At 47.7% G+C, this 23,911-nt stretch overlaps 1 protein-coding gene across 1 annotated transcript in view; it reads left to right on the plus strand.

The window, feature by feature from the left end:
* The first annotated feature begins 5,778 nt into the window (after positions 1-5,778).
* Positions 5,779-23,911, plus strand: part of KCP (kielin cysteine rich BMP regulator) — a 31,671-nt gene continuing 13,538 nt past the window's right edge. The window contains exons 1-18 of the mRNA XM_021002252.2: positions 5,779-5,894; positions 8,055-8,227; positions 9,691-9,874; positions 10,009-10,085; positions 10,445-10,529; positions 11,159-11,244; positions 11,445-11,541; positions 11,967-12,049; positions 12,497-12,590; positions 15,759-15,911; positions 16,082-16,188; positions 16,776-16,869; positions 17,973-18,146; positions 18,382-18,464; positions 18,689-18,782; positions 19,652-19,837; positions 19,952-20,122; positions 20,993-21,169. Of these exons, the coding sequence (XP_020857911.2) occupies positions 5,789-5,894; positions 8,055-8,227; positions 9,691-9,874; positions 10,009-10,085; positions 10,445-10,529; positions 11,159-11,244; positions 11,445-11,541; positions 11,967-12,049; positions 12,497-12,590; positions 15,759-15,911; positions 16,082-16,188; positions 16,776-16,869; positions 17,973-18,146; positions 18,382-18,464; positions 18,689-18,782; positions 19,652-19,837; positions 19,952-20,122; positions 20,993-21,169 (2,224 nt within the window). The 5' untranslated portion in view covers positions 5,779-5,788. The remainder of the gene's footprint in view (positions 5,895-8,054; positions 8,228-9,690; positions 9,875-10,008; positions 10,086-10,444; positions 10,530-11,158; positions 11,245-11,444; positions 11,542-11,966; positions 12,050-12,496; positions 12,591-15,758; positions 15,912-16,081; positions 16,189-16,775; positions 16,870-17,972; positions 18,147-18,381; positions 18,465-18,688; positions 18,783-19,651; positions 19,838-19,951; positions 20,123-20,992; positions 21,170-23,911) is intronic.

Here is a 23,911-nt window from a genome sequence, read left to right on the forward strand (position 1 = left end):
TAGGGTGGTTGAATATGATAAGCACTTGAATCTGAATAAGCTTCCACTCCATAGACTGTGGGGTAGCTAGGTGGCTTAGTGGATAGAGCGCTGGCCCTGGAGTGAGGAGGGCCTGAATTCAAATCCGGCCTCAGATGCTTCCTAGATGTGTGACCCTGGGCAAGTCACTTAATCCTGTTTGCCTCCGTTTCCTCATCTACTAAATGAACTGGAGAAAGGAATAGCAAAACACTCCAGTATCTTTGCCAAGAAAATCTCATATGGCGTCATGAAGAGTTGGACAGGACTGAACAACAGTAGCACAGTCACTGTGTGTACTGTTTTATTAGTTTTGCTTACCTCACTCTACCTCAGTTCATGTAAGTTTTTGCCTATGTCATTTTTGTCTCTTCTTACAGCCCGATAATACTCCACTGAGGCAACTAGGTGGCACAGCAGATACAGCACTGGGCTGGAGTCAGGAAGATTCATTTTCCTGCATTCAAACCCAGCCTCAGACATTTCCTACTTGCGTGACCCTGGGCAAGTCACTTAGCCTTGTTGGCCTCAGTCTCCTCATCTATAAAATGAGCTGGGGAAGGAAGTGGCAAACCACTCCAGTATCTTTGCCAAGAAAACCCCAAGAGGGGTCACGAAGGGTCGGACACAACTGAAAAACGACTGAACCATAGACTTTAAGACTCTTTACTTTCTCTTCCTCTCTGTTGAATGTATTGAGATGATTCTAGCCCTACCTCTGACTTTGAGGGGGCAGTAGAAGAGAAAAAGGGGGATCTTTCTCCCCTCCCCTCAAAGCAATGGTGACTTTAAGCAATAAAAATATTTGCTGCTTGTCAAGCTGATTGTATCTCAAGCCCTTAAGCTGCCTCTTCTGCTCTGTGTTTCCTGGTTCCCAGAGGACAGGCAACCAAAAAGCAATCCTGAGACAGATACCCCTAGCCTGGAATGAAGCCTCATGGTGACCATGACAACAGTGATAATACCTAGCATTTATATAGCACCTACTCTATTCCAGGCACGTGATCAGGAATTTGTGAAATCAGGAGTTTCCAGGTCCAGGTGCTGGTTTCCCAGAAGGAGGCAATCTTTGCAACAACTTTTTAAAGAGGATGATGACTGACAGGATTAGATAAGCCCATGCATGGCCAGAAGCCATGGACCTGAATGAGTTATTCAGACAGTGAAGATGTAAGGGTGGAAGTGAAATGTCTGTTAGTAGTCCCACAAATTGTTTAATGTTTTAAGCATCGGTTTCTCAGGGAAAGCATCATTACATGTTTTAAGTACTTGTCAATGATTGCTTATGAGTATTTTGTGGCAGAAGAAATAATTAACTCTCTTACGTGTGTTCTACTTTGCATATTGAGCACTTTTCTAAAGTTCAGTTATCTTTCAGTCATGTCCAACTCTTTGTGACCCTGCTTGAGGTTTTCTTGGCAGAGATACTAGAGTGGTTTGCCATTTCCTTCTCCAGTTCATTCGACAGATGAGGAAACTGAGGCAAACAAGATTAAGTGACTGGCCCGGGGTGGTACAACTAGTAAATGTCTGAGGCCAGATTTGAACTCAGGGAAATGAAGCTTCCTGATTCCAGGGTGGGTACTCTATCTACTGCACCACCTAGCTGACACTTTTCTAGGTATTCAACCCCTTTTAGGGGCTGACTAATTCCTAAGCTATTCACTTGAAGAAAATTAAGTTTTTATTGATATTTTCTGTTTCTTATATCATAGTTATTCCCAGTATATTTCCCCATCCCCTGCCAGAGAGCCATCCCAAATAAAAATTAGTATCTTTTTTTTTTTTGGTGAGGCAATTGGGGTTAAGTGACTTGCCCAGAGTCACACAGCTAGTGAGTGTTATGGGTCTGAGGCCAGAATTGAACTCAGGTCCTCCTCAATCCAGGGCCAGTGCTCTATCCACTGCACCACCTAGCTGCCCCAACAAGTATTGTTTTCACAAAGACAAATGCCCACATAACTGATTGATACATTGAAAAAGTTCAAAAACATGTGGAACATGGAACACTTGTGGACCTCCCACCTCCATAGAGGGGTGGGGTGGGGGTGTCTTCTCATATAGCTTCACCTGAGTCCTTTTGATCTTTAATCATTTTGTTACATCAACTTTTGGGTTTTTTTGGTGAATCATTCTTTTCACTTAAGGTGTTCTAGTTATGTGTTCTGCTTAGCTTGCTTGGCATCAGCTCATGAAGATCTGCCTATTTTTCTCTCTACTCATCACAAACATCATTTCTTACAGCATAGTAATATTCCATTACAATTGTACCACATTTTGTTTAATAATTTGTATCATGTACTTGTTTAACCATCCCCAATGGATGAGCATTTACTTTGTTTCCAATTCTTTGCTATTACGAAAAGTACAGCTAAATATTTTTGTTTTGAGCTTTTCTTTTTTTTAAATTAATTTATTTTGATTTATCAACAATCACTTCCATAAGCTTTTGAGTTTTAAATTTTTCTCCCCCTCCCTCCCCAAGATGTTGTGCAATCTGATATAGGCTATACATATACATTCCTGTTAAACATATTTTTCACATTAGTGATGTTGTAAGGAAGAATTAGAACCAATAGGAGGAACCACCAGAAAGAGGAAACAAAACACAACAGAAGAAAAAAAATTAGCAAATAGTATGCCTCGATCTGCATTCAAACTCCATATTCTTTCTTTGGATGTGGATAGCATTTTCCATCATGAGGCCTTTGGAGATGTCTTAGATCCTTGCATTACTGAGAAGGGCTAAGTCTATCAATATTAGTCATCACACAATGTGGCTATTGCTGTGTTCAATGTTCTCCTAGTTCTGCTCACTTCACTCAGTATCAGCCCATACAGGTCTTTCCAGGTTTTTCTGAAGTCTGCCTGTTCATCATTTCTTATAGTACAATAGTATTCCATTACATTCATATACCACAACTTGTTCAGCCATTCCCCAATTGCTGAGCTTTTCTTAAAGGATTTTCCCTGGGGTTCTAGGGTGCAGACATCCTGAGCCAGAGAACAGAGGAGAGTCTGACTTCCTTCTTTGGGGTCAGGCTTCCTCTAGGACTTAACCAGGCCTGGGGACTTTTGGTAGGAAGAAGGTACCACCACCACTTCCTTGAAGAGAATGCTAAATTTCAGTTAGAGGCTCCTGGAAATAATGATGTATTTTTTCCCATCCAGGATCATAGACCCCTGAAATCTCTGCATGATGAATGGCAGCAGCATGGACCCTAGATTAAGAACCCCTGTTTTAGAAACAAGAACAAAAGGCAGTTTGACAGGATAAAAAGGAAGAAGTCTGCTTTTCATTCTCCTTTGCATCTTCTCTTCCTCTGATCTTTCTATAGGAACCTCTGAAGCTGAAATGGCCCCACTGGAGGTCCAGGGCAAAGAGGAGAGATGGCAATCTGGAGAGAAGGGTTGCAGAGCTGCTCAGAACTGCCAGCTAGCATGAGTCCATTGGGCTGGAGGACACAGAGTTCCTGAGTCTTGGCTCTTTTCTGCCTTGCAGCCCCATTTTCCATCTCACTCCAACCCTCACAAAAGCTCCACCTCTCTCTGTCTCTGTCTCTCTATATCTCTGTGTCTGTGTCTTTGTCTCTGTCTCTTTCCTCCATCTTTTTCTTCTCCTCTCCTTTAGCCTCACCTTGAGTAAACCCCATCCTCAGCCCAACTTTGGCCAGCTTATCCCAGAGTTTTGCCTAGAACTCAGAACCTAGTAGCTGGGAAGCCATTTTTAGCAGTGGCAGGGGAAGAGGAGGCAATGGTCATTGGGGACCCACTTGCCCCTGCCATGCTCTGGGTGGAGAAGAATCCATGGAAGCATTTTAGGGGGAAAGAAGAGCTGGTCTTTCACAGTCTTAGATTCCAGGGAGACCAAGAGTAGTAGTTTTGGGGGGCAGGAAGGGGAGAAAAACAAACAAGAGGCAGCTGCCTCTTGGTAGGATCCCAGGAGGAAGAAGAAGGGTGAAGGGAAAGGCCACACTGCCCTAGGGATAGAGAACAGGGCAAATGGAGAGAACTGGAAGAAGCAGGCAGATGAGGAGAGAGTTGTGAACACTTTCATGCTTATGGCTCCAATGCAGTTTCTAAAGCACCCTCTTACCTTCAGTTATTTATTCGTCAAGTAGAGGTTCTTGAGCTACTTTTTCAACTTGTACTAATGAATCAGGTCATGAGAGTGTGCCTGCTATGTGACCCTTGGACTCTAAGGTTGGTCCTGAGGAGGAGGAAGATTGTCAAGTGCTATAGCTCACAAACCCCCACAAGCTCCCATGGGCTATGTATGCCTTTAGCATAGTAAGATCAGTTAGTAAGTCCCAGCTAAAATTCCACCTCCTACAGGAAGCTTTCCCCAACTCCTCTTAATTCCAGTGCCTTCTCTCTCCTAATTATTTCCTTTTTGTCCTGTATATAGCTTGATATATGTGTGTGTATTTTATATATGCAAATATATACGTGTACAGACACACACACACATACATACATATGTATTTATTTATAAATATATAAAACATTTCCTCCATTAGATTGTAAGCTCCTTGAGGGCAGGGACTGTTTTTTCCTTCTTTTTGTATCCCTAGTGCTTAGCACAGTGCCTTGTACATAGTAGGTGTTTAATAAATGTTTATTGATTATTGATTAATTCCACCCCCCCAAAAGTCTGTAACACACTTTTTCACCAATACACACAGGTTATAAGAGAAAGTAGGCTCAAGCTTGGAGAACCCTCAAGGCAAAGGAGTAACTCACTCACAGCTGGGCTTGGTGGCTGGAAGTTCTTTTCACTCCTTTGTGGAGTATTCATGAAGTTCCCCTTAGGGAAGTTAGCAGGTTTCCCCTTAGCAGCTTTTCTGCTGGGCTCTTTGTAGAGCCTTAAATCTCCTTTCCTTATCTTGTTCATGCTGTCCTTCTGTCCTTCCAGGCATACTACTGGGATACCAATAAATCCAAATTATTCAAAGTTCCCTAGGTCCCCCACTGGCTAGGGTGAGGGGAGGGGAGAAGAGAAAGAGGTTGAGACCAAAGGCCAGATTCTGTTTTTTCTCCTCCCCTACCCCATCACTTCCTTCTCAGGGGTCTCCTGGCTTGAAGACTGATGAATTTCATCTAGCTGATGGTTTTCTATAGCCCCCAAAGGACCAGACCGAGTCCCTCAGCCAATCTGAACAGATTTCCTGTGGAACCTAGGAAGGTATCCAGGACTTGCTCACACGTAATGAATAATTGAGATATATGCTCACCTGATAAACATATCAGGTCTAATGTAATTTTAAAAAATTTTTCTTCCAGGGATATCAGCGGTATAGGGGCTGTTCTTTCCCTAGGAGAGACTCTAGGGGCTGGAGAATGAGGGGAGTTAAGAAAAAAAAAAGCTTTGATGGGCAGAGATGAGGGGGATAGAGCTGGGAAGGGGTCATAGATTTAGTACTGGAAGGGACCTCAGACCCCACATTTTACACAAGAAAGGACCTCAGGGTCCCAGAGGTAGCCGCTGTCAGAGGGAGGCCTTGAACCCTCTTCTTTGTCTCTTAGGGCCTCCTTGTACTTTTCTACCATCCTAAGCTCTCTCGGCAGGACAAGGGGAGGAGGGACACTAGACTGTTGGAACAAAGGCAAGAGAGGCAGCCTTAAAGTTTCCTTCCCCACCCGCCCCCCCTGTCCGGCCCCAGCCTCCCCACCCCCCACCCACCTCCAGCACCCACCCCCTGTCTCTCTCCTTGAGTCCTAGAGAGCTGACTTTGGTTTTCTAACTCAGAGAAGCGCCAGGGAGAGGAGCATGGCCCGTCCGGGAGGCCCCTGGGGTCTGTTCCCAGCTGTTCTGTTCCTGCTGGCTCTGGCACTACCCAAGCAGGAGCTAACACTGATCAAGGCAGAGGAGAACGGTAAGACCCAGCCGGGCTTCCAGGCTGGAGGTGGGAGGCTGCCTGGGCCCCTTCTGCTCCAGAGGGGGAAGAGGCTGGGACTCACTTCCCTGCCTTCTGCCTTCTCCTCGGCTCTGCCCTGGGTCTATTGCTCCTAGCATTTGTTTACCGGCCTTTTTTGGGTGGGGGAGTGGGGTTCAGAGCAGGGAAGGGACAGAAGGACTTTCGGGAAAGCTGAGTCTGAGAGAGAGTGGGTAAGAGAACGGGGGCATCTAGTCAAGCCCTGAAAGGAAGTCAGAGAGCAGCCGGGGTGAGGAAGCTGCCTTGGAATCTGTGGATCTGAAGTTAATTATTCTAAGTCTGGGGAAAGGGGGGGAGGGGGGAGAGGAAGAGACAGCAATTGGAGCCATCTAATGCTTTGTGTTCCAGGTGCCTGCTCCTCCCCTGGGGTGGGGGGGTGGGAGGCAGAGGCTGTGAGAGAGGGAGGAGGAGAGGAGAGACAGAGGCACAGAGACACAGAGGAGAGACAGACTGAGATTTGGTGGAGACAAGGGTAGGGAGAGGCGAAGAATTGAAGAGGGAAGGAGAGACCAAGGTACTTTTGACTAGGCTTGTTCTTTGTAGGGTCTCCCCAAGCCTGGGACACTCAAGTTTCCCTCAAGTTTGTATCAGTGTGACCTCCCAGGCCCTCCCTTCCCCTCCCTCCCAACCATTCTGTATCTCTATGAATCAGAGCCAGGGTCTACAAGGAGACTCCAGGGGCTGGGGACACTTAGTTGGGAGTAGAGTCTGGTCACTGAGGTCAATAAAGGTTCAGGAAGAAGAGGTAAGAGTGAGCACTGGAACTGAAGGTGACTGGAAGGTCTCAGTGCCAAGACTCTCTACGTTTTCCCATCAAACTGTTCCTCTTGCTGTCTGTCACCCCACATTCCATCTTGGCCTGGGTGCCTTTGTCCACACTTTCTCCTGTGTCTGGAGTGAACTCCTTCTTCACCTATACCTCTTAGAATCTTCTAGCTCCTTTACCAACTTTGACATGAAGTCTTTCCTGATCCCCAGCTATGAGGGCCTCCCACCAATTTTCCTTGTGTTTATTTTGCATGTACTCATATGATATTCAACACGTTGACCCAATAGGATGTAAGCTCCTTGAGGGAAAGAATGGTTTTATTTTTCCCCTCTTTGTGTCCTCAGTGCACATAGTAGATGCTTAATAAATGCTTGTTGGTTAAGTGACTTATTGCCCTCTTCATCAACTGGACCCCTAAGAAAGGAGCCTGAAAATGAGGGGGAGGGAGAAGTAGGATGCAGATGAGAGACTTAGAGCCTCCCTTAGAGATGATTCTCTCCCCATTCTGCCAGCTTTCTAGTTCTGGATCAGTGGGTGGCTTTGAACATCACTCCCCAGGTGAGGAACTCCAGGGGAGTCAGATACTGGAACTGAACCAGGGATTCCTGCCTGGAAGCTGTAATTCTGGGTACCTCCTCCTATCCTCCAGCCATAGCCCTGGGCATAGACTTTCTAAGACCTCTCCACCTTAGGGCTCCTTAGGCCTCCAGCTGTAGAGGCATCAGGGTACTAGGCTGAGGCTATGCAGCTTGGCCTGTTGGCACAAGAGGTCACTACTTGGACAGCTGTCAGTCTTGAACAAGCAGGAGTTAGATAATGGGACCAGACGACTATATGCTTTCTTACTTCTAGTAGCCTTGGAAAGATAGAAGTCATTGGCTAGGTTCTCTTGTCCCTTGCCTACCAGACCCCCAAGGCTGGGACACCTACCCATGGCCTTGGGGCCTCAGTCAGAGGTCTCCAAGTTGTAGCTGCCCCTGCGTCTGGATGTGTCCTTTGCCTACACACCCCAGAAGCTGGCCTCCCGATTCCTATTATGATTCCTCTTCCCATCTCTACTTTTGACAAGCCAGGAGCTGGGGAAAGGTGACAATTTGGCCAAAGTGTTTCATTTAGTTGACAGAAGAATGAGGGTTCAAATCTACATCTATTGACTCCAGACCCAGTGCAGTCCTCTCTGAGAGCAGTCCTTTCTAGACTGCTGGTGATGTGGGGACTGGGAGGAAGGCAAATAACTGTCCTCTCCTCCCCTGACCCAGGAGTTGAGTGGCCCACCAGGCTCTACCCAGGTCTCTTCAACTCTGTTTTCCCTGCCCATCCTGCTCCTGTAGACACTGTAGCCCTGGGCCCAGGCCAGTCAGCCAGCCTCGATGACATTGGTCACTACCAGCAGCAGGCTGCTATTGAACCACCTGCTCTCTGTGGGCCTTTGGAAGAACAGCTACAAAAGGTGAACCAGAAGCTACAGGAGCTGGGAGCCATGGTGGCAGAACTCAGGGAACGGGTAGGAATGGCGGCCTGGAGATGTGGGGCAGTGAAGGCACAGGGCTGAAGGGCCAGATGAGGGGAGGTGGGCAGGGGTAAATATGGGAGAGGGCTCCCAGAAGGACAATGAGCATAGCTTTAGAGATGGAAGGGACCTTGGAGATCATCTCATATCACTCTCCTCATTTTACAGATAAGGAAACTGAGTCCCAGAGAGGCTAAAGAAGTTCTTGCCCAGGTCACATAGGGAGTAAGCAGCAAAATAGAATTCCAATCCAGGTCCTCTGACCACATCCAGTCTTCTTTCCATGACTCAATGATCTCAGGATGGAAATTAGGTTTTTGAATGAAAAACAAATAGAAATGAGGATGTTTAGCTTAGAGAAAACGGAAGTTCTTAGTTGAAGAAAGAGCAGAGATTTAAGGGACTCTTATAGTGAATTCTTTTGTAATAAGGGCTACTTTATTACTCAATAGCCCAAGACGTCACAGATAATTGTTCAGTTGTGCCCGACTCTGTGACCCCATGGACCATACCAGGCCCATACAGGGTTTTCTTGACAAAGATGCTGGAATTGTTTGCCATTTCCTTCTCCAGTGGATTAAGCTAAAGAGAAGTTAAGTGACTTGCCCAGGGCCACACAGTTAGTAAATTTTTAGTCTGAGGCTGGATTTGAGCTCATATCTTCCTGACTCCAGACCCAATGTACTAACCACCGACTTACCTAGCTGCCTCTTTTCAAATCTCACCTCAGACACTTACTAGCTGTGTGACCTTGAGCAAGTCACTTAACTTTGGTTTCCTCAGCTGTAAAATGAGGGAATTCTATTTGATGGCCTCTCAAGTCCCTTCTAGCTCTAAATCTATGCTTGCTCCAAACCTATCTTTTTCTGTCTACAATAATTCATCTGGTTAACAGTAGAGGACAAGATCTCATGATCTGTTGAGGTCCTGCCCAGCTGAGTTTCAGAGTCTAAAGAGCTATGCCTAGGTTAATGTTGGCAACAGCAAGAACATAGTCCTGTGAGTAGAATCTGGTTCTGAGGCTTGGGAAGTTTTGTTTTTAAAGTTTTTAGAATGATCAAGTATTTATCTCCTTACTACCTCACCCCATTGAAAAGAAAAGAAAAAACAAAATATTTGTTACTAATATTCATAATTAAGTAAAACAAATTTGGCCTTGTACAAAAGAGTGCCTCATTCTCCATCCTGAGTCCATCACCTCTCTATCAGGGGAAGAAAGGTACCCTGCTTCATCATCAGGCTCCTGGAATTGTGTTTGGTTATGGCATCAGACAGCCCATCAGGACAGCCTGCTCTACGTCCTATGATCTCACGATTTCCTATTTAGTTCTGTCCTAGAAATGGTGTGTGCTCCTTCTCCCCATTCCAGTATAACAGGGGCTCCATGAGGGTGAGGGGGTGAGAAGGGGGAGTAGACATAGTCCAGGTGAGTATGCACATTATTGCCTCTCTCCCAGAACCTGGACCTGCAGACCAGGGTGAAGCATCTCGAGTCCTGTGAATGCCGCAGGCCCCCTTGCACCTGGCAGGGGCAGGAGTGGCCAGAGGGAGCCCGCTGGGAGCCAGAGGCCTGTACATCTTGTGTCTGCCTGGAGGGGGTGGTGCAGTGCTTCCCCGTCAGGGATGTGGCCCACTGTCTTGGTGAGTTCTACAACTACTCTGAGGAGTGGTAGGAAGTGGGGGCAACTCTGACACCACCTTCTGACCTGCAGACCTCAGGGGCTGGGCTCTTAGGAATTGGGGGTCACCAATGACTGCTCTGTGTTTGGGATCAGGATGCAGCCATGGAGGCCAGACCTATAGCAGTGGAGAGACCTTCTCTCCAGATGCATGCACCACCTGTCACTGTCTGGTAAGTCCTGGAGGTTTGTTACCTGGCCTTCACACCTACACACCCGTCTCTCTTCCTCATCTTTCTCACACCTGTTCTTCCTCATTCCTGCCCTCTCAGGGACAGTCCTCGATCTGCATCTCCAGGGAGACAGTTAGTGAGTGTCTGAATACACAAAATGCTAGAGGTTGAGACTAGTACAGATGAGCCAAAGGCTTCTCTCTGCTCATGGGAGATAGAGATGCCACCATGACCAGAGCCGAGCTGCTCCCTCTTTCTCTGGCCCCCACTCCCACCTAGGGGGGAGGTGTTATTGCTTTTGGGTTCCTCATTCTCTGGAGGCACAGTTGCCCAATGTTTATTCCCCCTCTCCTCCACAGGAAGGAAAGGTGACATGTAGCCAGCCGCTATGTTCATGGAGGCCCTGCCTAAACCCTAGGAGATGCTGCCCGAGCTGTGAGCTAGGTCAGTCACTTGCCTGGCGCCTCTTCTCCAAGTCCTCCTGGGGCCCTGGCTCTGGCATCTCACTCAGGATGCCCAGGGTACGTGGGGCATTTAACCGAGGCGCCTTGTTCCACCATCCTTTCAAAAACGATTATCTTTCAGCTTTAATGATCACAAACATTTCAACATAGAAAGAACAAGAAAGACGATTGTGTAGGAAAGTGGGACATTCTGTTACATGCAGTTTATTTTTTTAAAAGTATATCTTACCATCTTACCATGGCCCGAGGGCAGAATCTGATACCAAAAGTGTGACGTTAATGACCAGGGGCTGTTTTTAGACAGGTTGAATTGCAGGTGCTGGCAGGTTATTCAAGTGAAGATGTCCAGCAGGCAGTTGGGAAGGAACCCTGGAACTGAGGAGGCTGGAGATAAAGATGGGGAAGTCATATTTGAATGGAGATACTGAAGCCAAAGGCCAAGGAAGAGAATGAAAGAATGAACAAATGAATGGATGGATAGCATTTATTAGGAGCACTACTTGTGGGGAGACAAACACACATATTCATGTGCATGGAAATAGAGCCCCCCTCTCCTCCCCCATGCTCCCCTCACCCCCCTTCTCATTCCCTTTGTATCTTTGGTCTAAGAGCCTGAAGGCTACATAATCTGCCCTGGGGACCGAAAAGCTGGAGAAACATGGCATCCTGAGCCCTGCATCAGCTGCAGATGTCAGGTAAAAGATCTGGCCCTGCACTGGGTGAGGTGTGGTGCCTGAGGCTGCCACAGTAGATAGGTAATGAGGAGATATCTGCAGGGGGGGGACCCTTGGGCTAGTTGCACCTACTGGAGTATCTAGAATTGTGTTTATGGGGAAGGGCAGAAAGAGGGCTGCTGAGAAGGCCAGAGAATAGGACTTCCTCTTTTCCCCCACAGGATGGAACTGTTCAGTGCATGGAGGCCTCATGTCCAAAGCTCAGCTGCCTGGAGAGTTACACCCCACTGGGGCAATGTTGTCCAATTTGTCGGCCAGGTGACCTCCTTGCCCCTCCCTCTCCCACATGGTAGCAGCCCTGCTTCAGAAGAGATGTGTCCTTACTCCCTAGGACTGGGAACCCACTGCCCCTAGGTAGCCCAGACCCTTCCATCTTCATCATGCCAGGAGACTCAGGCTTCCTGCAATGCTTCTAATACCTGACCAAGACAAAATAACCAACCAACCTGCCTTCCCCACTCCCCATCCAGGCCCCAAGTCCTGTGCACCATTCAGGGTACTCCCCTGCCCTCCTCCCCCATACACATTCCTCCTGCCCAGGACCTCCCTTCCACCAATATCTTCCCCTCTCCATGTTTCACCCTCCCCTCCCTTCCCGCTCTCCTTTCCTCCTTTTACTTGCTCAAAGTTCCCTCTTGAGAGAGAATCAGAGGGATTCTCAGCAGTCCCTCCCTTTCTCCCAGGCTGTGAGTATGAGGGTCAGCATCATGAGGAGGGGGCAGTCTTCCCGTCCAGCTCCAACCCTTGCCTTAGATGCACCTGTCTGGTGAGTGAGGGCTCCTCCCCCTCAGTCCCCACCCCACCCCCTGCCTTCAGCTCTGCTCCTGAACAAGAGGGTGGGAAGCTTGTGTACTTTTGTGTTCATTTTTGAGATTTTATCACCACGCCCTAGGGTCCACGTTCTTGGCCCACTCTTCCCCTCCACATGCTGCCTTGTGCCTTCCCTTATCCTTGTGTGTCGGGAGGTAGAAGGTCGACTCTGTACCACCAAGCTCCTCCCTGCTCTGATCCGCTTCTGCCCCATGCCTACTTCTTCCCTGAACATCTCTGCCTGCCTTGCCGAGTCGCTTAACCTCTCTGGGCCTCAGTTTCTCCATCTGTAAAATGAAGGGGGTAGAGTTGAAGGCTTCCTACATCTCTTCCCCCTCTAAATCTCTTTTTCTAGGATTCCATCACCCTCTGCATGTGTATCTCACCTCTTTCTGTGTTATAGAGGAGTCTGGTTCGCTGTGTGCCCATGCAATGCCCACCTAGCCCCTGTACCAACCCAGTCTCAAGGCCTGGACACTGCTGCCCAAGCTGCCAAGGTGAGAGTCTCTGCCTGCTAGCCTCCATCCTTCTTCAGCCAGGCCCGGGCCCTCTTTGAGGATGGAGACCAGGAGATTCTCCTTCCACGTGGAGCATCTAGCTGAACTGCTTGGCAGTGGATAGAAAGTGCTGGTCCTGGAGTTAAAAAGACCCGAGTTCAAATCTAGCCTCAGACACATATTAGTTGTGTGACCCTGGACAAGTCACTTAATCTCAGTCTGCCTCAGCTTCCTCAATCGTAGAATGAGGATAATAAGTAGCACCTACCTCTCAGGGTTGTTGTGAGGATAAAATAATATTTATAAAGCATCTAGCACAGTGCCTGGCACGTGGGAGGTGCTTTAGTAAATGTGTTTCCCTCCCTACTATGTGTCAGATACTGTACTAGACACAGGACTAAGGAAATACTAAAATTAAACAAAGTACGAAAGAATAATAGAATTGATGAGCTCATTTGTAGAGGGCAGAAATCTTTTTCTAAGCTAATCTGCTTAGCCACAGATTAACTTGAGTGGCATGGCCGGAGGGCACTCTCACTCCCATGACTCTTTATCAGCTCAGCCCTGGCAGAGGATGGCCCTGCCCTCTGTGGCCCTCAGGGTTCCTCCCTGGGTTTTTCATGACTTCCTGCTTTGGCTTTTCAGGTATCTTTTATTTTTGTACGTGTATATATATATATACATATATATATATATATATACATATACACATAATTATTTATATATAAAATTTCTATATCTATCTATACCTTTTCAGGTACCTATAGATCATAGAATCATAGATCTAAGCTGGAAAGGACCTCAGAGGCCACTGAGCCTAATTCCTACATTTTACAGATGAGGAAACTGAGGCACAGAGTGGCTTGTCGTTCTTGTTGTTGTTGTTTGTCCGTTGTTCTTGAAGGGGACTATGACGTCAGGAAGGTGGTGCTGTGACTTGCAAGTGAATTGGGTTTAATTGAGGGAGGGCTGTGCAAGGTCACCAGCCTCACTTTCTCCTCTGGGTCCAGTGGCCAGATACAGATCAGGATGATTAGAGAGGCCCCCAACAGAGTGGCTATGCCACTCGATCAGCATCATACAGAGTTTGAGGCAGGATTTAACCCAGGTCTTCCTGACGCTAAGTTCTATGCCCTCGCCAGTACACCAAGCTCCTTCTTGTGGAGGGCCTGTGAAGGGCCTCTCACACCAGATCTCACTTTGTTTGGTTTGGGTCGGGTTGCTTGAAACACATTTGCCAATGAGGCAGGCTCTGTGCTGTAGTAGATGAAGTTCTGGTGCTGAAGTCAGGATGACCCTAAGTTCAAATCCAGTCATACCCTTTAACTAGCTGTGTGAGGCTGGGCAAATCACTTAATGTTTCCTTATCTGCAAAATGAGGATAATGGGAGCAGGGTTGAGAAGATCAAATGAGGTGATATATGTAAATTGCTTTGCAAACCTTGAAGTTCTTTTTAACTCACCCATTTCTCAAAATTGGGAGCAAACAGAGGGAGCAAGGGAAGGATTTTCCTTACTGGTTCAGTTCATGGCATCCATGCTGGGTTCCCCAAATGGGAGTTGCCACAAGGCCTCAGCCCAAAGATGGTGGAAAAGAGAGCCAATGGCTCAGTCTTGCCAGTTTTAAGGATGAAGACAGCCAATCAAAGGCTACCCTCACCTATGTGGTAGGGGGTAGGCCACAGGCATGGGGAAACTGTGGCCTCGAGGCCACATGTGGCCCTCTAAGTCCTCAAGTGTGGCCCTTTGACTGAATCCCCTTAATAAAAGGATTTGTTCTGTAAAACTTGGACTCAGTCAAAAGGCTGCACCCAAGGACCTAGAAGGCCACAGTTTTCCCACCCCTGGAGGGGATCCAGAGGGTTCTATGTTAGGCAAAGCAAACTTGTTCAAAAGGCCTTCTCAGTGGCACCTCCATGTTAGAACTGAGTATGCCCAGAAGCCCAGGTTATAATGCTACTATTCAGTCATTTACTCTTCATTACCCCATTTGGAGTTTTCTTGGCAAAGATACTGGAGTGGTTTGCCATTTCCTTCTCTGGATCATCAGCAGATAAGGAAACTGAGGCACATAGGATTTAGTGACTTGCCCAGGGTCACACAGCTAGTAAGTCAGATTTCAACTTGGGGAAATGAGTCTTCCTGATTCTAGGCCCAGCACTCTATCCACTGTACCACACAGCTACCCCTCCAGGTTACAGTAAATATTAGCAATTATTATTATTGGCACTGGTTCTACCTTTAGGAAAAACTTAGCTCTTCACCTCTAGTTCTAATTAGCATCTTAACCTAGTGGGATCATTGGAATCAGAGCTGGAAAGAACATTAGAGATCATCTGTTCCAATGCTCTCATTTTACAGATGAGGAAACTGAGACTCAAATAGGGTAGATAACCTGCCTAAGATAGTAAGTGGATTCAAACCCAGTTCTTCTGACTCCAAATCCAGGGCTATCCCTACTGGTCCACACTGCCTCCCTCTTCTTGGCCAATAGTGTGTGCTCTGAGCCTGCCCCAAGCATGACTGCTCCCTGCCAGAGCTCCAAGTGGCTTTCTCATTTTAAAATCAGCACCCTCTTTGGAGTCTCTCGCTACCTTTTTCCTGGTCTAGGGGTAGGTAAGGGTTGGAGGAGGCCTTTCCTCTCCTCTCCTCTTTTCTCCTCTCCTCTCCTCTTTTCTCCTCTCCTCTCCTCCCATGCCTCCCCTGAGGTGATGAACTCCCACTGAACCCAGCGAACTGGTCACACATTTTCATGGCCCAAGCTGTTAACTTTACCTCCTTCTCATCGATGCCCCTTTCTCAGGCAACTCCAGGACGGTGGTGTTCCAGAATTCCAGATTATAATTGGAGGCTATTGCAATAGAGGGTATTGCAATAGAAAGGGAACTTGACTCATAAAGAGACCAGTATGACTTTGCAAGAGAAGATTGGACTAGATTCTCTTCAAACTGTCTTCTAGCTGTGTGATTTCATAGCTGATAATATCACAAATCCCTCACACACGAGGCAGATAGATAGACAATATGTACCCAAAGTAAGAAAGTTCTTTCATCATGGTAGGTTGTGTGTGTGTGTGTGTGTGTGTGTGTGTGTGTGTGTGTGTGCATGCACAACATCCCCTCATTGCATCGGTGATGGACACAGTCCCTTCTCTGTGTATCTACGCAGTGTGTGTGCTCAGTGGACAGGAGTTTGCTGAGGGGGTCCAGTGGAAGCCTGATGGGCAGCCCTGCACTACCTGCTCCTGCCAACAGGGGGTTCCTGTGTGCGGGGCTGTGCCCTGCACCCCGCCTCCCTGCCAGCACCCCGCTCAGTCCCCTGGTGAGTGCCCTGCTACCCGGATCCCTCCCCTTGGGTGTAATAATAGCCTCTGCTCAAGCTGGGGCACCTGATCTACTGCCCAAGCCCCATCCTGGATGACCCAACTTCTCCAAGAGATGCCCCTCCTTCCTCTTCCTTGGCTTTGGCCTCACTCACCCAGCCCTTTCCAGGTGCCTGCTGCCCTGGGTGTGAGAGCTGTACCTACCAGGGACACATCTATGCCAACGGGCAGAACTTCACCGACCCCAGCCGCCCGTGTCACATCTGCCACTGTGAGGTACTTCCCATAACGCTGCTCCTGCAATGTAGCCCCCACATTTGTGTGTGAGACCGAAACATAACCACCACGACAGGGGATTTTCCTCCTGCTGCCTTTAAAAAAAAAAGTCTCGTTCTTGCTCTTAAAAAAAAAAATTCTGTCACTTCCTATGATTTCTCCATCTTCAAATCAGACTTCAGACACTTACTAGCTGTGTGACCTTGGGCAAGTCATTTAACTGATGTTTCCTTATCTGTAAAATAGAGAAAATAATAACACCTCCCCCTGTTGTTGTGAGCTTCAAATGAGATAATATTTAAAGCATTTAGCGCAGTGCTTGGCACCCAGTAGCTGCTTAATAAATGCTTGTTCCCTTCTCTTTCCCCCAGTCTCCCCTCCCCCATAGAAACCTTCCTGGTAACAAAGATGTAATCTTTTAAAAACCATCAGCCATGTCTAGCAATGTATATTTTTTCTGCATCTTTATTCCATCTCCTCTGTGACAAGAATTCTTTGCTATTCAAAAAACAGCACCATTAAATATATGTTTGTAAGAGTGGGACCTTTCTCTCTCCCAATACTTACTCTATTCTCCTTACTCCCAGGATGGGACAGTCCTGTGCTCTCTGGTTGAATGCCCACCCACAAACTGTGGCAGGCCCCAGAAAGGACCAGGCCAGTGTTGCCCTAGCTGTCTAGGTATGTACTCAGTGACTACTGCCAGGACCAGCCTTCCCCAGCCACCCATCTGCCCTGAAGGCCAGGTTGGCCCAGCTGCACTGCTCCCTTCCCCTATTCACAGAAGCATCCTGCTCATGCACATATTGCTTTGCAAACCTTTTCCAGCTTACATGTTCTCTCCTCTTGGTTAGCTCAGGGGCTTTACAAAACCTTTTCAGTCCTATGAATTCCCCAGGTCTCCAAAGACAGGAGAGGGGGGCAGGGAGAGCAGGGATGTAGGTTATCCTCTCCTACCCTCAGCATCTAGCCATCCACTGATGCAGCGCCTCTTCACTCATCCTCCCACTCAGCCTCCTGCATAAAGAATTTGCCCCTAAGGCACTTCTTCTCCCTCAGTCTATGCTACACTGGGGTGCACCCCCTCTCAGGGTGCCATCACTGCTGTGCCTCTCTCTCAGGGTTGACCTTTTGCTTTGTTCCCAAGAAGGGTCAGGGTTGTCCTCCTGCCCCAGCATGACTTCTCTTCTGCCACACTAAACTGTCCCTGCCCCAGGGGAAAAACAAAAACAAAAACAAAACCGTACTCTTGGCTCTGATGCACACACAGAAATTCACATCCCTAGGAACAAGAACCTAGCTCCCTTCCATAGTTATCACGCCCATATTATCCCTGGTCCAAACTGGTACAATGCCCTCCTCTAACAAGCCTTTGTTGGATTGGATTGGGCCGGATTGAGTTGGTAAATGGAGATATGGACCTCCAGAACGTGGGGGCTCTTCCTCCTATGATACCTCCTATGATGTCTCAAAGCTCCTGCTGCTAGGCCCATCTCCCTCTGTGATTACCTGTCCACTCTGTATGTACCTGCTATGTTTCTAGTTGTTGGCATGTTGTTTCCCTCATTGGAATGTGAGCTCCTTGAGGGCAGGGACTGTTCTGTGCCTTTCTTTGTAGGGCCAGCACTTAGCACAGTGCCTGAAACACAAGTACTAAATAAAGGCATGTTGATTGACTGACTGGGGTTGAAAGGGAGTCAGTCACGTTCTCTCCTTGACTGTCTCAACATCTCTATTATGTCTCTTTTTTCCCTCCCCACCCTTCACCTGGACCCGTGGGATAGACTGTTTACTGGAGAATCACGTATTTGTGGAGGGTGAGAGTTTCCCTCATCCCCGGGATCCCTGCCAAGAATGCCAGTGCCAGGGAGGCTGGGTCCGCTGCCAGCCCCGTGCTTGCCCAGGCGCCCCCTGTGCCCACCCACTGCCTGGCTCCTGCTGCAAGAGCAAATGCAATGGTGAGGTATGAGGGGGGTGGGTTGGGAGGGGCAGTGGGGTTAGAATCCTAGGGGTCTGTGGGATCTCTCAGGATCGGACAGGGCTCTTCAGAGGCTCATCAGGGACATGGAGAGGTTGGGAGCATAGAGAGGTTTCAGAGGGCTATCTAAAGATAATCAGGTGCTGGTGGAGAGAGCCATGGTGCATTAGGGAGGTATGGGAAATGTACATCTAGCCCTTTGATGCTCCCCTCAGGCTGTGACTTTGCGGGTAAAGAGTATCTCAATGGAGCCGACTTCCCCCATCCTACAGATCGGTGCAGGATCTGCCATTGTATTGTGAGTCTGGGCCCTGGGGATGTAGGGAATGAGGGGGGTCCTCTATAGCACAAAGAAAGTGGGGAGGAAGGCAGTTGGGAGAACCTTTGGAGGAAGAGCTCAGGTAGCCCCCTCTCTATCCCCTGCCCTTTGGACTAGCCTAGCTTGAAGCTAGGAAGGCTCCTAGAAGAAGGGAGGGCCAGAGGATGTCTATCTGTCCATTTGTCTTATCTCTCTGTTCACAGAATGGGCATGTGCAGTGCCTGACCCAACGCTGCCCTCCCCTGCCTTGCCCAGAGCCTTTCCTACCTCCTGGAGAATGTTGTCCACGATGTCCAGGTACAGAGCCAACCACCTCCACTATTCTTCCTGTCCCCTATTCCTTCTGCCCTTTTTTGGTCATGTTGCATCATCTTCTTTTCCGCCCCTCAACTGGAAGGCTGAGCAAGTGACAGATGGGCAGGTAGGGGTAGAGGTTGGGAGCTGTCCTAAGCCATTAGGAGGTCAACTCTATTGGTTACTCAGTTCCAGCCTCCACTATCCGACTCTTCATGACCTCAATTAAGGTTTGTTGGCAAAGATACTGGGATGGTTTGCCATTTTCCTTCTCCAGTTCATTTTATGGATGAGGAAACTGAGGCCAAGAGGGTTAAATGACTTGCCTAGGGTCACACAACTAGTATCTGAGGCAGGATTGAATTCACTTAACCACAATTGCAAATTAAGAGAGAGAGAGAGAGAGAGAGAGAGAGAGAGAGAGAGAGAGAGAGAGAGAGAGAGAGAATAGAAAGGGATCCTAAAGGTCATCTAGTCTAACTCCCTTATTGTACATATGAGGAAACTGAGGCCCAGAGAGATAAAGCGACTTCTGCCAGGTTATACAGTTAATAGGCAGCAGTCAGAATTTGAACTCAAGTCCTATGACTCCAAATATAATTATTTTTCCATTGTGCTTTAGGTTTAGGGCTGGAAAGGACTTTATGGATTATCTAGTCAACCCCCTTATTTTATATCTCAGAAGGAATTAAGGTCCAGAGGGATAAAGTCAAGTTGAATGAACAAACATAGGCTAAACACCACGGGTCACACGGGGAGCAAGGAGGAGAGCCTGGGATTTGAACCCAGGGTCCCTGACTCCAAATCCAAGGCTGCCATTCTGTGTATGTCTCCGGGTCCAGTTCTCCCTGTGCCATGTTTCATTCCCTTAGTGCCCCCAGCTGACTGCTTGATTCCTGGGATGCCCCCTGCCCACCACCAGCAACACTTCTCCCCACCTGGGGACCCTTGTCGCCTATGCCTCTGCCTCAATGGTTCCACCTCCTGCCAGAGACTGCCTTGTCCTGGAACCTTCTGCAACCACCCCCTGCAGGGGGACTGCTGCCCCTCCTGTGATGGTAATATCCCTCTGTGTGGGGGGAGGGGGAGGTAAGAAAGTCTGGGGGGAGGAGGAAGCTGAGGAGTCTTTTGGGGGACTGGCCTCTTCTAACCTTCTCTTCCCATCTCCTCAGGCTGCTTATACAATGGAAAGGAGCTGTCCAATGGGGAACGGTTCACCTCCCCAGCGTCCCCGTGTCAAGTCTGCCTCTGCTGGGAGGGCAGTGTCACCTGCCAGCCAAAGTCCTGTGCACCTGCCCGATGCCCCTTTCCTGCTCGAGGATCCTGCTGCCCGGTCTGTGATGGTGAGTACAGAGCAGGGGTTGGCTAAGGAACGGAGTTGGGGAGACTGCTGGAAAGTGGATCATCCTTTTTTTAAAGCATGATAGAGTATCTGAAGGGTCTTAATGTGATATGTAAAGGAAGTCACATCAAGCTGACAAACAGACAACTTGGGCCAGTCCCAGCTTTGTGACTTATTAGTCAATTGGTCAGTTAGCAAGCATATTAAATATTTACTATGTGCCAGGCACTGTGCTGAGAGCTAGGGACACAAGGAAAGGCAAAAACCTAGTCTTTGCCCTTTAGAAATGTCCATTCTAATGGGGGAGACAACATATTGATACATAGGTACATACAAGTGTGTGCGTGTTTGTGTGTGTTTTCATGAAAGTAAGAAAAAGGGCAGTTATTAGTTGTGTGACTTTGGAGACCTCTCTGCCTCTCAATTTCTCCATGTTTATATAAAATGAGTACTGTTAGACTAGGTAAACCCTTGGTTCCAGCTCTATGTTGTAAAATTTACTCAAGTAAATTATGATTGCTGTAGCATGTGAGCTCCTAGAGAGCAGAGACTATTTTATTTTGTCTTTCAGTTCTCCAGGGTTTAGCACAGTGTCTAGTCAAGGTATTTAAAAATGCTCATAGGAGTGGGCCCCTGGCCCCTGCTCAGGATTTAGGATGGGTTGGGGGAAGGTGGCATTCATTTAGGGTTGCTGACTGGCATTGCAGCTCTTCAATTCTCTACCTCCCATTCTCAATCCAGTTGCCAGCCTGGGCAGTGAGGCTGTTAACTTCGGATCCTCTGAAGGAGGGCATAGAGCACAGCGCAGGCCCAAAGGCTCCCTCCTCCACATCTTCTTCCTCTTCATCCTTTCATTGTTGATCCTCCCTAGGTTGTGAGTACCTGGGGGAGCCATATCTGAGCGGCCAAGAGTTCCCAGAGCCAGAAAAACCATGTAACCGCTGTACCTGTATTGGGGGTTTTGTCTCCTGTGGCCGTAGACCTTGTGACCAGCCAAGCTGCAGCCACCCACTCACCTTGCCTGGGCACTGCTGCCCAACCTGTAAGGGTAAACATTGTTCAGTTGTTTCAGTCTGTCTGATTCTTTGTGACCCCATTTGGGGTTTTCTTAGCAAAGATAATGGAGTGATTTGCTATTTCCTTTTCCAGTTCATTTTACAAATGAGAAAACTGAGGTAAACAGGGTTAAGTGACTTGCCCAGGGTCACACAGCTAATAAGTGTCTGAGGCTAGATTTGAACTCAGGAAGATGATTCTTACTGACCCCAGGCCCAGCGCTCTATCCATTTAGCCACTTAGCTGCCCAGAGGGCAAACATGGTACCGGTTTTTCAAGAGGCTCTGTGATGTGGCCTCAACTGTATCTCCCCAACCTCTTCAGAGCGAAAACCTTCTTCTGTCAGGACATTCTTCACTGACCCCTACATTTACCATGCTTCTTCTAGAAGTTAAATATTTAACACCTTCCCTGTCAACAAGCATTTATTAAGCGGTTATTATGTGCCAGGCATTGTGCTAAGTGCTAGAAAGGCAAAGAAGGCTTTGCTTTCAAGAAGCCTCCATTCTTCTGCGGGGACAATATGCAAACTCCTGGATATCTACTGGATAAATTACAGATGATCACAGAAGGAAGGTACAGTATTAAAGGGGACCAGGGAAGAGGCCTCTTGCATAAGAGAGGATTCCAGCTGAGTCTTGAAGGAAGCCAGAGAGGCCAGGAGGGAGAGGTGGGGAGGAAGAGCATGCTAGGCATGGGGGACAGACAATGAAGTGGTGTCAGGTTTGGAGATGCAGCATGATGTGATGTACGGAGAGCAGCAGCAAAGTCAGTGTCACAGATCAGAGTATGTGGAAGGGCTCAAAGTCCAAGAAGACTGGAAAGGTAGGATGCAGCTAGGCTGTGAAAGGATTTAAGAGCCAAACAAGATAGTGTATTTGATCCTCCAGGCGATAAGGGAGTCCTAGGAGCTTATCGAATGGAGGGTGAGACTGCGGGTGGGGAGGTAGACTCCATCAGCCCTGCATTTTAAGATCATTTGAGAGCTTAGTGGGGAATGGGGCTGGAGTAGGAAGAAGCCTGAGGCAGGGAGAACAACCTGTAGGCTAATGCAATAATCCAGGCAGGAGGAGATGACGGCTGCAAATAGGGTCAGAGGAGAGACGGGGCATCTATGAGAGATGGTGCAAAGGTGGAATTGACAGTACAAGACACAGATTGGATGGGGTGGGGGTGAGGGAGAGGGAGAAGTGGAGGATGGCACTGGGGCTGGGCAGGGCCACCGGGAGGATGGCAGCACCCTGACAGTTATAGGGAATTTCGGATGAGGAGAGGTTTTTGAAGAGCCAGATGGCTAGTTCTATTTTGGACGTATTGCGTTTGTGATGTCTACAGGACATTCAGTTCTCATGGCTCGAGAAATATTTAGCTCCCTCCCTCCCAATTTATCCCCTCTAATTTATCCAGCACATTTCTTGCACAGACAGTTGTTTGCATATTCTCTTCCCATTAGAATGGGAGCTCCTTGAAGGCAGTCTTTCTTGGGTATCTCCAGCATCTTCGAGGCTTTTTAAATTATTTATTTATTTATTTGTTTTTAGTTTTCAACATTCACTTGTATAAGATTTTGAGTTCTCAGTTTTCTCCCTCTCCCTCCACTCCCCCCTCCCCAAGATGGCATGTAATCTGATATAGGCTATACACATACAATCATATTACACTTCCACATTAGTCATGTTGTAAAGAAGAATTAGAACCAAAGGGAAAAACCACAAGAAAGAAGAAACAAAAAGAGAGAAAGAGAGTGAGAGCAAATAGTATGCTTCAACCTGCGTTCAGACTGCATAGTTCCTTCTCTGGATGTGGACAGCATTTTCCCAGGCTTTTCTTCATCTTCCCAGTTAGTCCTTGCTACTTCTGGAAATTCCTTTGTCAAAACTTTGTATCCCTTTTCTGTTTACTTTCCTAAGTAGGAGTTATGTCTTCCAAGGAGAATGTAAGGTCCTTAAGCCAAGGGACTGTTTCGTTTTTGTCTACATCCCCATCACTTAATTTGTTGCTGTTGAATCATTTTTCAGTTGTGTTCGACTCTCCATGACACTATTTGGGGTTTTCTTGGCAAAGATACTGGAGTGGTTTGCCATTTCCTTCTCCAGCTCATTTTACAGATGAGAAAACTGAGGCAAAAACAGGGTTAAGTGACTTGTCCAGGGTCCCACAGCTAGTAAGTGTCTGAAGCCAGATTTGTACTCAGGATTTGAACTTCCTGATTCCCAGCCTAGTATTTTATCTACTTCACCCACCTGGCTGGCCTCATCACTTAATAGATGCTTCATAAATATTTGTCAAATTGAATTGAATGACTGAAGAATGGGGGTGGGGAGTGCCTTAATCCCACAATATTATTTCCCCACCATTCTGTAATTCAGTTTACAATGATTTCAGCTTCTATAGTTCCCCCCCCGGAATATCCTTCATCTGCATTCTGCCTACATGATTCCCCCCCCCATCCTTCAAGGCCCACCTCAAGTGTCACTCCTTCCATTAAGTCTTCTCTCATTATCTTCAACCCACACTGATCTCTCTCACTTTCCATCTATACCCAGACTTAAGCGCCCCAGTCTGCTTTTTCATGTGTATTTTTGACTCCTCCAACTAGATGGTAAATTTTCTGTGTGCCACGACCATGCCTTAAATTCCTTTCTGAGATGAACACATTGCAGGACTCTAAGAATACCAGTTGATTCACTGTCTTTGGTTCTTCTATCATGGTTTCTCACTCTTTATCCTCTAG

Source organism: Phascolarctos cinereus, unplaced genomic scaffold (assembly GCF_003287225.1).
Source record: "Phascolarctos cinereus isolate Bilbo 61053 unplaced genomic scaffold, phaCin_HiC Scaffold_1;HRSCAF=81, whole genome shotgun sequence".
NCBI classification, from domain to species: domain Eukaryota; kingdom Metazoa; phylum Chordata; class Mammalia; order Diprotodontia; family Phascolarctidae; genus Phascolarctos; species Phascolarctos cinereus.